Source organism: Phalangium opilio, unplaced genomic scaffold (genome assembly GCF_054372755.1).
Source record: "Phalangium opilio isolate 3A_F unplaced genomic scaffold, DU_Popi_V2 ptg000105l_1, whole genome shotgun sequence".
In the NCBI taxonomy this organism is placed as follows: Eukaryota; Metazoa; Arthropoda; class Arachnida; order Opiliones; family Phalangiidae; genus Phalangium; species Phalangium opilio.
Genome location: NW_028324207.1, coordinates 530,321 through 548,640, shown reverse-complemented (window position 1 = coordinate 548,640; position 18,320 = coordinate 530,321). Strand labels below are relative to the sequence as shown.

At 36.6% G+C, this 18,320-nt stretch overlaps 1 protein-coding gene and 1 long non-coding RNA gene across 2 annotated transcripts in view; one reads left to right on the top strand and one right to left on the bottom strand.

Moving 5' to 3' along the window:
- The first annotated feature begins 193 nt into the window (after positions 1 to 193).
- LOC149625083 (uncharacterized) overlaps positions 194 to 18,320 on the top strand; it is a 36,054-nt gene continuing 17,927 nt past the window's right edge. Inside the window, exon 1 of the long non-coding RNA XR_016374512.1 lies at positions 194 to 331. This is a non-coding gene — a long non-coding RNA (uncharacterized LOC149625083). The remainder of the gene's footprint in view (positions 332 to 18,320) is intronic.
- LOC149625085 (phospholipid-transporting ATPase VA) overlaps positions 1,110 to 18,320 on the bottom strand; it is a 29,376-nt gene continuing 12,165 nt past the window's right edge. The window contains exons 3-16 of the mRNA XM_089851846.1: positions 6,994 to 7,198; positions 6,838 to 6,926; positions 6,666 to 6,778; positions 6,335 to 6,600; positions 5,772 to 6,272; positions 5,322 to 5,709; positions 4,781 to 5,262; positions 4,627 to 4,707; positions 4,238 to 4,558; positions 3,907 to 4,164; positions 3,651 to 3,836; positions 3,370 to 3,570; positions 3,099 to 3,286; positions 1,110 to 2,743 (exon numbers count right to left, since the gene is read on the bottom strand). Of these exons, the coding sequence (XP_089707972.1) occupies positions 2,434 to 2,743; positions 3,099 to 3,286; positions 3,370 to 3,570; positions 3,651 to 3,836; positions 3,907 to 4,164; positions 4,238 to 4,558; positions 4,627 to 4,707; positions 4,781 to 5,262; positions 5,322 to 5,709; positions 5,772 to 6,272; positions 6,335 to 6,600; positions 6,666 to 6,778; positions 6,838 to 6,926; positions 6,994 to 7,198 (3,589 nt within the window). The 3' untranslated portion in view covers positions 1,110 to 2,433. The remainder of the gene's footprint in view (positions 2,744 to 3,098; positions 3,287 to 3,369; positions 3,571 to 3,650; positions 3,837 to 3,906; positions 4,165 to 4,237; positions 4,559 to 4,626; positions 4,708 to 4,780; positions 5,263 to 5,321; positions 5,710 to 5,771; positions 6,273 to 6,334; positions 6,601 to 6,665; positions 6,779 to 6,837; positions 6,927 to 6,993; positions 7,199 to 18,320) is intronic.

The following is an 18,320-nucleotide window of genomic DNA, read 5'->3' as shown; positions in this document are numbered from 1 at the left end:
AGAGATACAAGAGGAACAGTTGAGAGTCATTTTTGTGACGGTTTTAAGGCATTCGCCCCTTCGCATGTGTGATGGGGTGAAAGACTGGTGGCGCCCCCCTAGCGACGAGCGAAGGAGTTATTAATAAGGATGAGCTTAGAGTAGTGGCACTCTATGTTAACTCCCTATAGGGCATAATAAGTCAAACCCTCGGAGATGCCATTACTCCATTTTATACGAGCTAAGAGCGGAAAAACGTATTTTATAAATTTTACACCTGTAAAATCTTTTAAAAAACACTTGGAACTTGTATTTCTACTTACTTTCGAGGAAATACCACCGTTTTCTGAAGGTAAGAGTCTTTTTTTATACATTTATTAGTAATAAAAACATTTAAGGCGAGCTAAGCCTTGGTCTTGTAAAACACGGCAGATTAGTGATTAGCGCGAGGATTAGCGTCGTTTTCAAAATCACTCATCTGCCGTGTTTTACAAGACCAAGGCTTAGCTCGCCTTAAATGTTTTTATTACTAATAAATGTATAAAAAAAGACTCTTACCTTCAGAAAACGGTGGTATTTCCTCGAAAGTAAGTAGAAATACAAGTTCCAAGTGTTTTTTAAAAGATTTTACAGGTGTAAAATTTATAAAATACGTTTTTCCGCTCTTAGCTCGTATAAAATGGAGTAATGGCATCTCCGAGGGTTTGACTTATTATGCCCTATAGGGAGTTAACATAGAGTGCCACTACTCCTTATTAATAACTCCTTCGCTCGTCGATAGGGGGCGCCACCAGTCATTCACCCTATCACACATGCGAAGGAGGAGAAGCGAAAAATCCATCACAAAAACGTTCAAGGACCGCTTTCCCCAATAGTTTGTCTAGGCTTTAATAGTGTTATAATGTCTATGTTTTAAATACTCCTTTTCGCGCGTGTTTTGGTCCAGCTATCAATGCCGTCTCGCGGTAAAAATAGGCAGAAAATAAGAAGTCACGTTTCTTAAAAGTCCCCCCCCCCCTTCGATACTACCGTGCACAGGCCTTGATTAACGTAGGCAACGGTTTTATCTATGGTCTTGACAGTGCAATAGGCCTAACTTTTAGGCCTAGGTTTCTGTAAAAAAACTCAAATGCAATAAATGATTAAAAATTTATTAACTAATTAAACACTATCACAATATAAAAAAATGTTTAAAATTTTTATATACACATATTAATTATAATTTTAAAATTAAGCAATTTTTTTATAATATGTAAAAAAAATTATAGAACAATTTGTGCTTTCTGGCGTTAATGAAGGGTTAGTGAAAAAATGTATTTAGAAAAAAAACACTTTTAAGGCACATTTTTTTTCTCAAACTGCAATCAATTATTCGGAATGAATATTTGGCATTTTATAAGTATAAATTTAAACATCACATTTGAGAATATATATATATTTTTTAAATATAATGGAGATGAGCTGTCAAGAAAAAGCGCGTACATTTCTCTCAAAAATTAAAAAAAAAAAGAAAAAAATTCTACCATAACATTTTTAAGCTAATATTATCAAAAATTTAACATTCAATTAAAGATTTAATTAAAAGAGATCAGAATGAATGGCAGAAGGGGGAACGGGAATTAATTTTAAAATGAAGATTAATTATCGTTTATAAAAAATAAAGTTTATTTATTTGGTACGTTTTCCTTTGTTAGGGAAGAAGCCAAGGCTTAACTTGGGGACAAAATCTACTTAAAATTTCATATAAAAAGTATTTTTCCATATTTAAATTTAATTCACGTTAGGCCTAAACTGATTATTTTGAGGCTTAGCAAAAGGCATTGTAAAGGGGGAGCGGAATTAATTTTAAGTGAAGATTAATTATAGTTTACAAAAAATAAAGTTATTTAGGCCTATATTTGGTACGTTTTCCTTTGTTTGGACAGAAGCCAAGGCTTAACTTCGTAACTAAAATGTACTTAAAATTTCTTATAAAAGTATTTTTCCATATTTAAATAATTGAATTTAATTCACGTTAGGCCTAAACTGATTATTTTGAAGCTTAAGCCTTAGCAAATGGCATTGTAAAGGGGAAGGGAATTAATTTTAAGTGAAGATTAATTATAGTTTATAAAAAATAAAGTTATTTAGGCCTATATTTGGTAGGTTTCTTTTGTTTGGACAGAAGCCAAGGCACAACTTTGGAGCTAAAATCTATTTAAAATTTCTTACATATGAATTAATTTTTCCTTACTTGAATTTAATTCACGTTAGGCCTAAACTGATTATTTTGAGGCTTAACATAAGGCATTGTAAATTTGTGATAATTTTCAGTGCCTTAAGCTAAGCCTAGGTCCTGATAAATTTGTAAGGCACTCTTTGTCATGTCATGTATCGGTATATTATTGAATATTTCTCAGTAATTAAATATATATTTTCTTTGTTTTATCTGAATTAATTATAAAATAATACTTTTTAAACGATCAAAGTTGGGCTGGTAAGATTGCAAGTGGAAGAAACGGTAGGAACTCTTAGCGTTACGTTACTTTCACCCTCTGGCAGTGGCTTTATGACGCGGCCGCCTCCATTTGGTCTCTCGAGTGAATTCGACTGTTGATCCTCGATGGAATTGGAACGGCTGCTTCGCAAAATTAAAGACGAATCTCGACTCCATGAGACCGAGATGACGGAATTTTCGTGTTGTCTGGCATTGTCCCTATACTCCATAATAGTAGTTGTCACTTTCGATGGAGTCAAATTGTTTTGCATAGCGCGAACTACCAGTCTTCAGTGAATAGAAAAGGCACCTAAGTATACACTCAATACCAAAGATAAACTTAAAGGGACTTCAAAGAAGGCATCGGCGGGTGGGTAAAAATTATTTGAAATACGTCACGGACATCACGTGATGCCTAGATACAAAGACTCCTCATGGAGTGGAACTAGTTAACATCTAGTCCTTGTTTTTCGCGAGATTGCAGCGCCAATTCCATGAAGTGGTGGCTTTCGAAATAAAACGAACTAAGCTTCTTTGGACCACCCACGCCTTTCCTAAATCACGTGCTTGTGACGTATTTCAAATAATTTTTACCCACCCGCCGATGCCTTCTTTACAGTCCCTTTAAGTTAAACGTCCTTACCTTGGTAAGCAAGCTAAAACAGTCACTAACACCATAATAAGCCAGAAATTGGCGGTGTTCATCAAATGCTGTATGACGTAGTATGGATTCTGCAATTGATTGTTTCCAACAGCCAATAAATTGTAGACAACCGCGAAACCAAAAAACACCCCAACAGAAAAAACAATGGCTAACATATGCAACACAGTCTGTTGACCAATAAAAGAAGTCTAATTAACCCTAATTCCCAAAGTAAATAATTAATTAGTAATTACAGGGAGATAAAACTTACCCATGACTTAGTTTCTATGGCAACATGCAGTAGTTGAACCATTGTCACCGCGGTACAAATAGTGGTCCCAAACTCCCAGATACCGATGTCAGTATCTTCATGGACCAAATGAGGTACAAAGTAAATGATGATACTTTGATACAAAGCATCCACCATATTGACCCAAAACGAGTACTTCCGGTAGATTTGAGAGTTCATACCCTATATTGAAGACACGAAGACCCATCAATGTCCATTGTCCAGTTGTTTTCCCGCGGACAAATTGAGATTGAGGCACTTACCAGGGCGTATAAACTTGGTTCTTTTAACAGCAAGTAATCGGGCGCATCGCGGTCGTAGATACCCATGACTAGAGGGGGTAAACTCGTGAAAAGAACGTTAAAGAGCATCAGGTAAAGTTGATCGATCATGACTTGACCAGAGAAGCCGCAGAAGAATTGGTACCAAAATATTATGAAGATGAAAGACTGGTTCGTGGTATAATTTTGATTAAAAAGTTACCGAAGAAATTTATGCGAGGGTGGATGAAAAACTTACAGCGTTTTTATAAAAGAAGTATAAGATAGTCCTGGCTAATCTATCATAGCACCAATGCCCATGGACTAATAAAAGACGCTCCAAGTGTTTAAACCTGGCAATGGCGAAATCACTGGCCATTACGGCTTGCATTCCCTCTTGACCACTGATTCCAATGCCAACATCCGCCGTCTGAATCATACTGACATCATTGGCGCCGTCTCCGATGGCTAACGTAAGAACTTTGAGTTTTTCTTTGACTAGTTTAACCACCGAAGCCTGTTGAAGAGAGATAAGGCACCTCGAGTCAGTGGACACCGCGATAAAAACCTCTTAGCGATTAATTAATTACCTTCTGTAAAGGAGTGGCACGGCAGCATAGGACGGAGGAACAATTCATGGCTAGTTTGAGAAAGAGTTTCTCCAGACGTTTCTCAAGAACGAAGGTAAGCGTGCGTCCATCGACTACTAGGGCGCGTTGATTGCGTCGAAGGGTATTGTCTCGAGAAAATATGACGCTTCCCCTCGTGTTACTGGCAGTGGGAGGACGACCAAAGAGGCCCGAATGGACAAAAGACGCGATGGACGAAAAAAATGAGTCTTTTTGCTGTTCGTAACTTATTTCTCGCTCAACTTGGGTTAAATAAAACCTTAAAGTATTTTCCGCCGTATCCTATAAGTAATTTACCGGTTAAAAGGCGAAAACAGCCCTCAAATACGCAGTGGTAGAATTAAACATACCCTGGATCGAGTGTTAAGCGTTATAATTTCCATCCCCATCGAAAATAGTTTACAAGAATATGCTATGTTAATAGCCGTTTCCTGTAATCAAAAGGTAACTCCAGTATTAGTTTACTTTCACTAAAATTGACAGAGATGGGATCAGATCACTTACTTGTTTGTCACCCGTAAGTACCCATACAGCGATTCCCGCAGCCCTGAGATTAGCTATAGCTTCAGGGACACCGTCTTGCAACCGGTCCTCAATGCCGGTTGCTCCTATTAATTCGAGATCCTTCTCGATTTTGCAAGCGGATTTGTACAAACGATGCTCCCTTTCTTCAGTGGCTAGCTCGACATCACGGTGTTCGGAAGCCCAACTTTCGTAAACGTCTGGCGTAAGCACCCTTTTAGCCATACACAAGATACGAAGACCAAGTCGACTGTAATTGTTCAGGTGGTTTTGCGTCTTGCTGATCATGTACTGCATTTCTTGGTCTTGCGTGGAGGCTAGTAATGGTAAGACGGTCGAATCAGCACCCTTGCAAAACAGGATGCGTTGGCACGTGTAAGGGTGTTGGACAATGACGGACATTCGTTTGCGAACCGCGTCAAATGGTAACACATGAAGGACGCGAAATTCAATGAAACCTTCGCCTGTAAAGATAGTTTTGTTGGAATACAGTAAAATAGTGTATAAAACAATGTCTCCCTACCTGGTAAACAAACTTGAATTGAATCTAATGTCCTCTTCAACAACTTGCAACCGTACTTAAAGGCCGCTTCGACTAAGGCAATCTCATCTGGACTTTCACCTTCGAAGAAAGGTCTAATTTCTTTTGGCGATGGTGGTGTTGGAGATGGACTAGCTCGGCTACCACCCAACAGTGGAATCGGTAATCGATTTGGTCTTCTGGTAGGAGTTGAAGCGGCGGAACTGGGGGGAGTTTCAGTATTAACCAATTTCGCGTATCGGTCCTGAGGAGTCGAGATGTGATTCATGGGAGAGTTGGCGGCGTAACTTCCCGGAGTGTTCGCTAATGAAGGGCAAGCGCTCGAATTGAGGCTCGAGTTGTTGCCCATGATAAAGCCACTCGAATTCATCTGAAGAGCAGGATTGAATGGTTCATATTTACCATGCTGAAGACTGAGTAAACAAGCCTTACCTGGTCCATGTGAGGATGTTTCGAAACGACAACCGTATTACAAACTGTCATCAACAGAAAAAAATCCTGAATTTTTTGGAACTCGGGTGAAAGATGAACCTGAGAATTCGGGCTTCCTTCGATGGCATTTTTATGAAGTTGCATATCCATCCCCATAAGAGTATCTTGCAAAGCGGCGTTGATGATCATAGGACGTTCCTTCGTTTTGCCATCAGCCTCGACCACCCTCGCAGTCTGGGATTCGGTATTCTTAAAACCGTGGTTGTAATCAACACCTCCGATGGTACATCTTCGAAACACCATCAAATTTTCGGTCAAGGTTCCCGTTTTGTCCGAGAAAATGTACTGAACTTGTCCCAAGTCTTCGGGAATGTTTAGGGCTCGACATTCGACGCGTTTTTTGGACCTGGCGTCGTAGAGATCGGAGTCTTCGTGGATATGGAAGACTTGACCGAGTTTTATTAGTTCAATAGTGACGTAGAGAGACAGTGGTATCATCACCTTTGAAAATTGGACAACTGCGTCAGTATTAACCACTGGTACATACTTTCGAGTTCAAATACCTGCAAGATGATCAGAAATGTCCAAAAGTTGACAAATCCTTGTAGGGCGGGAATATCCCAATAGGAATCCATGTCTTTAACTAAAAATTCCACTATTATATTTCCGTCAAATGAAGCCAACCATAGCGCGTTTCCGACGGCTCCAGCCAGACACAAAGCCAAAAGGATTATTATGCACCATACAACATCTCTGTTCATGAAACGTTCGAGTTTACTACGTTTGTGACGTGGACCTCCGTTGTTCAACATGGCTTTCGTTTCGTGACCTTTGCCAAACAAACCCGTCATCAAACAATTGCAACAAAATACAGCGTTTAATATAAATCCATACCAGCATAAATAACAATGCCCTCGACAAAATCAGTGTTTTTCAATATGCAATCCCTTAAAAGTAAATTGTCCGTTGTTATCGGTATTTTGGCAGTTGGATTATTTTCATCATATCTAAAAAAATAATTAGTTTCTTTAAAATTAATTAAGATTAACTAGTTAAATCTACATACATTAATCCGTAAAATCTATAAATCATATTGTTTGGAACGTCATATTCGACTCTACTTGTAAAATTCGACGGTTGGAAATCTTCCCGTTGCTATTTTCGTAAAATTAATAAATTTGAAATTCACAGTTTCTAATTGACGGATGCGGTATTAATTTACCATCGCGGTTGCTCCACGAACAACCTCTCTTTGTTTAAGATTGCTTTCACCATCGATATTAGCCGATTCAATGTAACAAACGCCTTGTTCATCGCTCGAATGCAGGAGTAAAATATCTGCCGGTATCATTTCGTTACAAGACAGGTGAACGATATCACCCACAGTCACTTCTTTCCATAACTTTTTAACGTATCGACCCTGAGATCTACAGAATTCCGGTAAAAATGTAAAATTGTTAAATGACTTAAATGGACAGTCACGTGGGGCAAATGGCAGTCACGAGACACGAATCTTTTCCCGTACTTGGCAGAAAGAGCACAGTCAAAAACGTAGGACATTGTTACAAACCAATAAGTATAAACAGGGATAGATTTAATTTTAGTAGTAGGAATGGAGAACAGAGTAATGTGGGCGCGCATCAAAGTCCCGGACCCCCTTCCACGGGACGGAGGGGTATGAAAGAAGAGGCGGGTCATAGCGACAGAGGTAAAAACGAAATACGTATTCGTCGCCGTCCCCGCAATCAACGTCATCAAAATGTAGTTTGAGTGAGCCAATAAGATAATTTAAACTTTTCGTTACGTGTTGGAGGGAGGGGCTCTATACTGGCTTTGAGTCGGACTGAAGTCACTGAAGTAAATACTAACCGTTCTCCATTCCTACTTCTAAAATTAAATCTATCCCTGGTATAAAATTAAATCTATCCCTGGTATAAAATTAAACGTTATAGTAGCCCTTTAAATGTCAATTTATTAAAAAGAAAAAAAATTAAACACCAAATTAAAGTATGGTGGTTCATTTTACCCGCTTAATTAATTCTATCATAGTCGATAAAGGAAGTTGCAAGTTAAAAGGAGACAATTTAAAAAAAGGTTTTCCCACATTTTAGGCTAGTATTTCGACTCGTTTCCTTATTCAAATGGACAACGAGCGCCATATGAGGCCCATTTCCTTCATTCAACCCAAAAGACATCAGTTACGCTGTATATTAAAGTATTTTAACGCTTTCAAGATGTGAATTTAACCATTAAAATTCTTCTAAATAATAAAGAAACAAATAAAGCTTCCTTAATTTGCGCGTTCGCTAGATTATTAAATAACAGATGATAGAATTTTAAGTTCAAACCAACTTCACACAAATTCATAAACAGAAATAACCTTTAAAAACAACACCACGCGATAATTAAAAATAATTATAATATCTCTTAATTGTTTTTACAAATTAAAAGGAAAGTTAATGAGACAAAAGTAAGTCATTATGAAATGCAAGCGCCCGCGTTCACGGTAATTTATGCAAAATTTAATTAGACAACAAAAACCGGAAAATAACCGAGATTTTCATTAGTAGAACCAAGAGATTTGTTGACGAATTATTACGAATGCAAATTACTCGAACTTATTTTTGTTGAACAACAAGCGGTCTTTGTTTTATTTAATAATAAAAGTGCACTCGTAAACAGATGTGAAAGCAATATAGTGGTTCAAGATCTGGTGGCCCTCAATGTTTCAATATCCAAAATTATTTAAAAAAAATTAATTTTACGTAAATTAAGATTTTTTCGCGACAGAATTATGTATAATCAGGGATAGATTTAATTTTAGAAATAGGAATGGAGAACCGAGTAATCTGGGCGCGCGTCAAAGTCCCTGACCCCCTTCTCCAGGACGGGGGGTATGAAAGAAGAGGCGGGTCATAGCGACAGAGGTAAAAAGGATTTACGTATTTTTCGCCGTCCCCGTCAGCAACGTCATCCAAACGTAGTTTTAATGAGCCAATAAGATAATTTAAACTTTTCGTTACGTGTTGGAGGGAGGGGCTCTTTACTGGGCTATGAGTCGGACTGAAGGAAATACTAACCGTTCTCCATTCCTACTTCTAAAATTAAACCTATCCCTGATATTATATATAGCGGCAGGAAAGTGTTTACATCGGACACTCATCATATCACAGCGTAAATACATATTTTCACCAACAATAGGGAGCCGGGCAAGGGTGTAAAAATAATCTCCCCATTTAGCCAATCAGGCGTCCTCAAATTCTGTAAAGTTCTCCGCCATTTTGAGGGGAAACGAAAAAGTCAATTAAGCTTAAGCCGCAAAAATTCATTAACGACTACGTCACTTCAACATGAACCTATTTATTATAAACTTCCAATGTTTTAAATTATAACCAACGTCTCGTTTCAGGCAAAATATTTATTCGTACAAAACATAACGTTTTCTTCTCTCAAAAATTTTGTTTATTATTTCAAAGTTATCTGTGTTTATATTAAAAGTATTTTAAGACAAACAGCTCCAGGGACACCTGCGAAAAATGGCAACGTTCGATTCTATAACCTTTTAAAATTTAGGTCAGTCTGTAGAAGACAGTCGGAGTAGGACAAAACGTTTTATAAAATTGAAAAAAGCAAAGAAAACTTCATTTTAATAATTGTTTCCAAATGGTATAGAAATAAAAAAGAAATTAATGGTTCATTGCAGACTATCGTTTCAATCGATTCCATAAAATTATTTCTATTGTTTCCTTTACAATCTCGATTATTTTGCTTGATTTAATATGAAAAAAATAAAATATACCGTTTTAGGACTAAAATATATAAAGTTTCAAAATTAAATCCTTGGTATATTTATTATTTTTAACTTTAAATTAAAGCTAAACTTAGAAGTTTAACTTTCTCACGGAATGGGAAAAGTGGGGGTTCTCAAATTTAACGGACATTTGATTTCAAATTCAAAAGCTCGCTTGAGTTGAAGAAATAATTGGGCATGCGTATACGCATTTTGGGCTCTGTAGCAATTACCGTTCTGAAAACTGGTTATTTCTGTGGTTAGAAACGTACACACGTAATTAACCATTAGTTATATTACGTAATAATCTAACTAACTCGAAGGTTAAGCTTCAATTAATGTTATTTTTAAAATTATGCTTTAATATAAATTAGGTTTTCGTAAAGTTTTTTATTCTTTTAAGTGTTTCTTCTAAACTTAGATGTTTTGAATTTTTTAAAGCAGTTACCCTATAAGTTTAAGAAAACTCTGACGTCGACGGGCAAACTGGAATAAACGTCTGAACGTCGAGAAATGCATGAATTATTAGAATTAAGGAATGAAACGTCTGACGTTCGCGTTTGAACGTTAAAAAACAAAAAAGTTAACTTTGGTATTTTGTTGAAATTTGATATTTTAAAGACACAAATATGTTTGTAAGAACCAAGAAGCGATATCTAGTTTACTAGGGAGAAGGTTGAGATGCCTAAGCATTCGCGCGCCATAGTCCCAGTCCCCCTTTCAAAATACAAGGGGGGGACGTAAAAGGAGGCCGGGCTATTTCGCCTCTCCTCAGTCAGAAAATACGTAATTTTCGTCATTCGCGTCGTGCTGACGTGCGTTTTCAAGAACCAATGAGATGCTGGTTGTAATTAAGAGGCGGGGATTAACACCGGACCTACTATACGTTTGGACTGGAGATAAAGCTGGAAATGTGCTGAATTTACACCTTCTCCCTAATAAATTAGATATCGCTTCTTGAAGGACTTTGCAATATATTTTACTGTTACATTTATATATTGGGGTTGTATGTATGGTTCATTTCAATCTTGTTTCTAAGCGTTATCTCGCGTTTCAAGAATTCATTTCATTCCTATCATTATTTACCAAATTTCGATATTTTTTTCTTTCTTCAAGTTTACAAACTAGAAAATTTACCCCCGAAGCTAAGTAGACTACGCATCAAACTGTTATTTACTAGGAGAAAAAATATTCTGTAATAATATAGCATTGTCGGTTCTCTAGCTTTAGAAACGTCGGAGGACATTATCATTAGGAAAATAGTGGTGGTTTTTCCAACGGGAGTCAAGATGACGATCACCTTTAGTTTTTCTTAAAGAAAGGGCTTCGAAAAATTGAGATTACTCTAACCAGGATATACTAAGAAAAGATCTAACAGATTTCTTATTCGTCACTTTTAAAGACGTAATCTAACGCGATATTAAGGATTTGGTAAGGTATATGATATACGGGTTCTAATTTTAGCAGAAGTATATAATACTTCTCTTCGAGAGAAGTGTACCACAAAACGGGGTAATTGTAACTTTATTCTTCCCAACATCATCTGAACATTTGGAGTTCTCAACGTTACTAAACAGAATCACATACGCCATAAATAGTTCCCTCGTAATTACTTTATTAGCGCTATTGAACTATTTGCCAAGGCGCATGCGCTTGCGGATTTTTGTCCCACGTCAAGACAATCAAGGTTTGTGGGTTGATTGTTGAGTATTTAGTACCAAACAACACCTCACGGTGAGATACACATCTGAAGTGTGATGAGCAGGAGATAAAACAAAAAGGTGCATGAACCTGGGAAGAATCACGTTACATAACGAATGTATTAAGAGGATTCAGAGTGTCATCCTTCTTCTAGTATCAGATGGCATTCCTCGAGTTCGTGCGATGGAATCTTTACCAACCAAGCCAAGGTTATTTGATCAACTTTCAACGTGACGGAATTGCGGTATTTACTGAATTTTGATGGGAGTAAAATTAAGATATCGCAAAATCCCGATATAATAAAAATGTTAAGTTTAATTTAAAATCTAATCAAGGGCGCCAGTTTTACAAAGTTTCATCAGCGCTATGGGTTGGGTTGACCCAATGGCTCAACGCCCGCCCCTTTGGTACTCTACTCTTTGAACTAAGAACTTTGGGATCAAGTAGAGACCGCACGATAGGCAATGAAGAAAGTACGCGGCGTACCACGGAGGACATCCTAAAGATAAAGAAGGGTTAAAGGTTTTGCTAAACCAGTACGGATTACTCGAGTGCTCGTGTTCTTGTTTGGCCTTGAGCTCAATGAGAGGCCCCCATTTCTAAATTACCAACTGGAACCAACCCGGGCTACCCACCACGCCAACGGACCACTGGTTTTCACCAAAACAACGCTCTGTCAGTGGCGTGTAGTTACTATAACCCACCCACCCTGACGAGTTTTCTTTCCCCGTAAAAGCAAGAGCTCCTGTCAAAAAAGGCCTTCTCTCGTGAACATCGTTTCCACGTGGCGCAATTTTCCCGCCATTTTAAAAAAAGCGGGAAAAAGAGATGGTCTGCACAGTCTCGTATTTTCACTTGGGTTGGCGCCAAATTTACAAAAGTTCACTCCGAGCGTATCGTAATTGCTAGCATTGAAAAATTTATAGAAAAGGCAGTTTTTATAAATGAAATCTCTAACGTTCTATGGGAGTATAACGTGGGATGCCGTGTCTGTATTAAGATGGGGAAAAAGCAGAGAGACGGATAAATAAACATAATAAATTATGGTGAATTAAATTTTTATAAAACTGGGAATGATATCTCCGGCCGGTTACTCCTCTCAGTTTGAAGATTCTTTTAGACAATGGGTGTTTAACTTAAACATAGGGTTAAAATCTATTGCATTCATCATGAGATGAACAAATTCAACGCGGAAAAATTTAAAGATTAAATTCTAAACGTTCCGCGCGTGACTTACGTAGTGAAACAAACTGAATTTTAATGATACTAAGCGGCTCATTAATAACTTAATTACACTTTAAAATTAAGAAACTAAAAACCTTAGGCGTGTTCCAAGGAGCTAAGATAATACAAATTACAAAATTTTGTGAAATACGGAGACTGTAAAGAAGTGGTATTCGATTTTGGAAGATAAGGGGATATATATGGAAAAGAACTATTGAAATAAATCCACTTGAAGAATCAAAAACAAAGTGAAACTAAGTTGGAAAATGTTTAGATTATGTTCGGACTTCCGTACAGGACATAGAAGCGGTATTAACTCGAGTTTACTAAAATAACGAACGAGATAACAGTTCCGCATTAAAATCCCTTTATACAGGGTGTTTAATTCTGATAAGTCTGGCATAGGGAATGCTCTTTAAAGCGATTTTGAGTCTAAAATATAACTTCTATGAAACTTTGCCGTCCGGAGCACTGTTTTCGAGTTAAGATTATTGAGTTAGTATTTGACGGATGGATAGAAGTTACATTTTCGACTCTTAATTAATTTATGGTATACTTATCCGAAACACCCTGTATATTTGAGTATGAACGAGCCTCTATCTAAAGATAACAAACTAAGCCACACTGCAAATAATCACATTCACACGGACCTGCAATTTCCGTAGAATTTCATATATTACAAGTGACGTCACAAATATTTGCATTAAATATCGAATCCTACGGATAAAGAATTTACGTGGAAATTAACATCACATCGAAGAATAAATGAGAGAAGAGAAAATAAAAGTAAAAAAAATATATATATATATAAAATTAAATTACGTAATATCCCGATTTCGAATCCATTATATTATATTGCCAGACTTCCGTTAAATTTCATTTCAAAGAATATCAACCGAGAACCGATTCTATGAAACCGGAATTCACGATTTTTGAGGCATAAATTTGACCTTCCTCGATCGGGTCTCCACGAGAAGTAGATTAACCATAGTCATTTAAAGTTATCAAAAGCTGCGCCAAAAATTTAAATCTAAATAATTCAAATTGTTTTACATATAATTTAAACAAGATATTCTTACTTAAATTTATTTAGTTTAAAAAGGAAATTAACTTAGTTTTTACAACCCTTCAACGTAAATGAAAACATTCAAACTCAAGTCCATCTTGTTTATTCTGTACTAAGCCTCATCAGGTGTCCCTTTACGAGAATCTATGACGTTTCACCTACGTCACTTCATGACAAGCTCTCAGTAGCCAATGACAAACTTACGCTTCACATATCTCATGAACTTATGACATCGTGACATAACTTCGGGATAACTAACTTCTTCTTACCCTTTGTTCTTTACGAGAATTCGGGTTGACCTCCAAAAAAGGATATACAAAACCGAAACCAGAAATCTGGCGAACAATGGTGAATGAATGGTCCATTTCAAGCAAAAAGGGAAATTAACTACAGGTACAGGGCGGACATGCACGACTTCAAAAGAAGTGTCCGTCAATCAAACAGACCGACACTCACTGCCCACGCTCGCCACGTCCGGCAAAACATTAAGTTTGTACTATTCACTAAGGTTTATGTACCTCCTCTTACGAGTTACAACGTATTCATGACAATTTATATTGAAATATGCTAAAAGAATCGAATTAACTTTGTACTATAAGACAGTCTAAGGGGCGTGTCATACTCGTAAAACAATGTAGCGTATCGTAGGAAAAGAAATTATACCACAGTAAGTGTGACAACGCGACAACTTACCGTATATCCCATACAGGAAGTAACAAATAAGTGTTCGATTTCTTTTCTAAAATACACGAGAAAAATTTATGTCGACGCCCCAATATGGATATGCATTTCCCGCGTTACTAAGAGACGCGATGACGGTATTTTTAATGGGGAAATTTAATGAAATTTATCGGAGACTATTATAAAGGTGATTTGCCTTACCTGGCAACGGCGATCTTGGCTAAAGGTATTTGATTATAAATTAAAAGTGTATCAAGCCGAGGTTATCACTGACTTTCCTAACCAACTAACAATTCATTCGTAGAAAAGTTTAACAGGGTTGCCACGGAATTTTCAGAACCAAATTCCCTGACTTTTCCAGGTTTTCCCTGACCTTTTACTGAGATTTTCCTTGACCTTTTAGGCCAAAAGTGTAAATGTTTACAGCACGTTTTAAGTGCTTATAATCAAATGAACTTTCTACATTAAGTTTTCCAATGTATTTGTTGCAACAAAATGAATAAGAATCAACTATAAATAACAGTCTAACAGATATTTTGAGAGCATTTACTTTACAAAAACAATTCTAGACATTTTTAAGAATTGCTCTAGAGTTTTCTGTGTTAAGAGAGAATGAGGAGAAACTTTCATTACTCTTTCACCAGAAATTTTACCCACTAAAATCAAATTCCCTGACTTTGCTGAAATTTTTAAAATTCCCTGACCTTTTCGGCCCATTTCAAATTCCCTGACTTTTCCAGGTTTTCCCTGACCCGTAGCAACCCTGTTTAATATACAGGGTGTTTTTCATAAGTTTGGCATATAATAAGAGGGATGTTCTTTGGGAAATCGATTTTGAGTCGAAGATGTAACTTCTATCTCCATTTTGCCGTCCGGACCACCGTCTGCTCTTAATTTATTAGTTTATGCAAAAATACTATAAAAATACAGAAACCACACGCAATTCATTACACGTCGGTTTAATATACTTCCTATCACCCAGCACCTTTAACAATAGGCTAACAAACGCGGGAATGGATGCCCTTGAAGAAATCAACGTAGGCGAATTATCAAAATTACTTCATCAAGTTTTTATATTGTTTTGAAAGTTTTTACTTCGTTTTACTTCTTTTGTGTATCATTTCAAAACGTTTCCACCCACATTTAAGTCTATAACAACCAATGTCATTAGTCCCTACAGATAACGCCAATCTCGCTTAAGATTAAAAGTTATACAAATGTCAAGTTACGCCGTTGTCAAACTGGTTCGTATTAAGTCTTAATATTTCGTAATAATCATTCGTTCGTACGATGGTAACCTCAATTTCAGCTTTAGTATCTAGTCCAAATTAGGTCACCTTAACTCGTTAGCGAGATCCGTAGCGTTAAGTTAAACGTATAAGTATTTCTTTTGTTTCAAGTTAGATTGACTTTATTCCTTTATATTTCGAAGGAGTGAAAGTATGTCGGTCATTTAAAACTGGATTTTTTTATTATATTTTTTTAAATATATATTTTATTATTTCTTGGTTTTGTTTGATTTCCCGGGTCAAATATTTATGGTGGTTTTTGACTTCTTAGTTAATTTCAAACGTGTTGAAGCCAACTGGCTTAATAATGCCAAAAACTTCAATAGAAGTCACAAATTAGGCTTAAAATCATTAGGCCTAATTGCACCCTAAATGACAAACCATAAGCCTTTATTAGTTTCCTTGAAAAAAAAAAAAAAAACTCAAAACCGACACACCTCTGCCATTACGAGGAAAAAATGTCTAGGTAGTGTACATTGTTTTTAAAATTAATATTTTTGCAATTTTAAAAGGTACCTAAATTAACCATGGTAAAACCAGTTTTCTATGAAGGATTAAAAGCATTCCATGTCTGAAATGTATATATATATATATATGAACCACCCATACTTTCATTTCAATGTCAAAATATTTTCAACAAAAGGTAAAATTTTGCTTCGACGTCTGTACAGTTTTTCTGACGTTTGATGTGTATAACACCTGTTATGACAAATTGGAATGCCTTGATATAGTCCTACACCGCGATTCTCAATCTCATGGCTAAAAATATAGTTAAGTACCTTTTGATGCAAAAATTTCTAACGTATGTATTGAAAAATACCCTTAGAAACAGTAAATGTTAAGGGATGTTGGGTAGAATCATGTTACAATTACCACACCCGCTTTGTGCTACACTTCTCTCGAAAAGAAGTATTATATACTTCTGGTATAAACACTGAGAAGTTCAAAGATTGGGCTGCTCCAAAAAAAAACGACTCGGATATACAAAAGAACGAGCTTGTAAAAACCAAAGATGTAATCAAGGAGTGATATCTAGTTTACTAGGGAGAAGGTGTAAATTCGCCACATTTCTTGCTTTATCTCCAGTCCAAGCGTAGGTCCGGAGTTAATCCCGGCCTCTAAATTACAACAGCATCTCTTTGGTTCTTGAAAACTCACGTCAGCGCGACGACGCGAATGACGAAAATTACAGTCATATTTTCCGACTGAGGAGAGGCGAAATAGCCCGGACTCCTTTTACGTCCCCCCTTGTATTTTTAAAGGGGGACTGGGACTATGGCACACGAATACTTAGGCATCTTAAACCTTCTCCCTAGTAAACTAGATATCCCTTCTTGATGTAATTTTAAACCTTCTCAAATATCACATGGGTTCTTGGCTCCGTAAAATTATCAGAAATGATGACAATTAAGTTCAAGTTTCATTCCTTTGTGTATATCATCTGAGATAGTGGAATAAAAATTCCTTGAACCCGCAATTATTGACATACGTTCGATAACGAGACAACTTAACCACGTGCTAATCTCCACTCACATTGATTTTCAAGGCGCATTTTCACCAATACCTCATCAAATAAAAATAAAAAATCCACAAAGTTTCAATGCCAAACCCGCGGGGCTAATTAAATAGTCTCTAATTGATGTCATTTAATTCATCCGATTTAACAATTGAGGGTTTTTCTAGGACTTAATTCACCTGGTTGTACACTTGAAACGAAAGCGAGAGACCTTCAAAAGTAAATGAATTTTATAGAAATAAATACAGTAAATTTTACGGTTAATTCTATGACAGTACCAAGGTTAAATTATAAAGTATTTGTGAAGTAAAGAAAAAAATATGGTCAAACCTTGAAGGATATAACATACAATGAATAGAACGTGAGAACCAGGAACCTTTTATACTATAGAGAATCTTTGTTCTTGAACGGGTTTTAGTGGCCACAAGAAGCGATATCTAGTTTATTAGGGAGAAGGTATGAATTCGCCACATTTCCAGCTTTATCTCCAGTCCAAACGTGGGTCCGAAGTTAATCCCTGCCTCTAAATTACAACCGGTATCTCATTGGTTCTTGAAAACTCACGTCATCGCGAATGACGAAAATTACGTATTTTCCTACTGAGGAGAGGCGAAATAGCCCGGCCTCCTTTTACGTCCCCCCTTGTATTTTAAAACGGGGACTGGGACTATGACGCCCGAATACTTTGGCATCTTAAACCTTCTCCCTAATAAATTAGATATCACTTCTTGGTGGCATCTAACATGACCTTCCCTTAGAGTACAATACAATTAAACGAGGGCAACTTTCACTTCATGACAAGCTCTCGGTAAACAGTGACAAACTTAAGGAACGTATCTTATGAACTTTTGCTAAATTTAAGGGTTAATCTCGCAAAACACTTCTAGAAGAATTTTTTAAAAATAACTGTTACGAAGTTCTTATGGGTTTGTTTCTCAACATAAGACAAAAATACTAATTACCGCAAACATTTTAGTTTTGTTATTTTCTTTCTAAGTTAGAAGTTTAGAGTTACACCCTCAACTACCTTCTATTTTAGTGGCTTGGCTTTCCTATTGATAAAACCGGTTTTTAACAGAAATTTCGTGACAAACCAAGAAACTCAAAGACTATAGATGATGAAGGACTACAGAACGTTTAGAAAAATATAACACAGAAAAATGGTACGGGTCACCAAGTTCTATAGACAAACACGTTCTGAGCATAGAGACATCAGTTTATATAAGATAACAACATCGTATCGTCGCGCTGATATAGCGAAAAATAATATTCGAGAATTTAG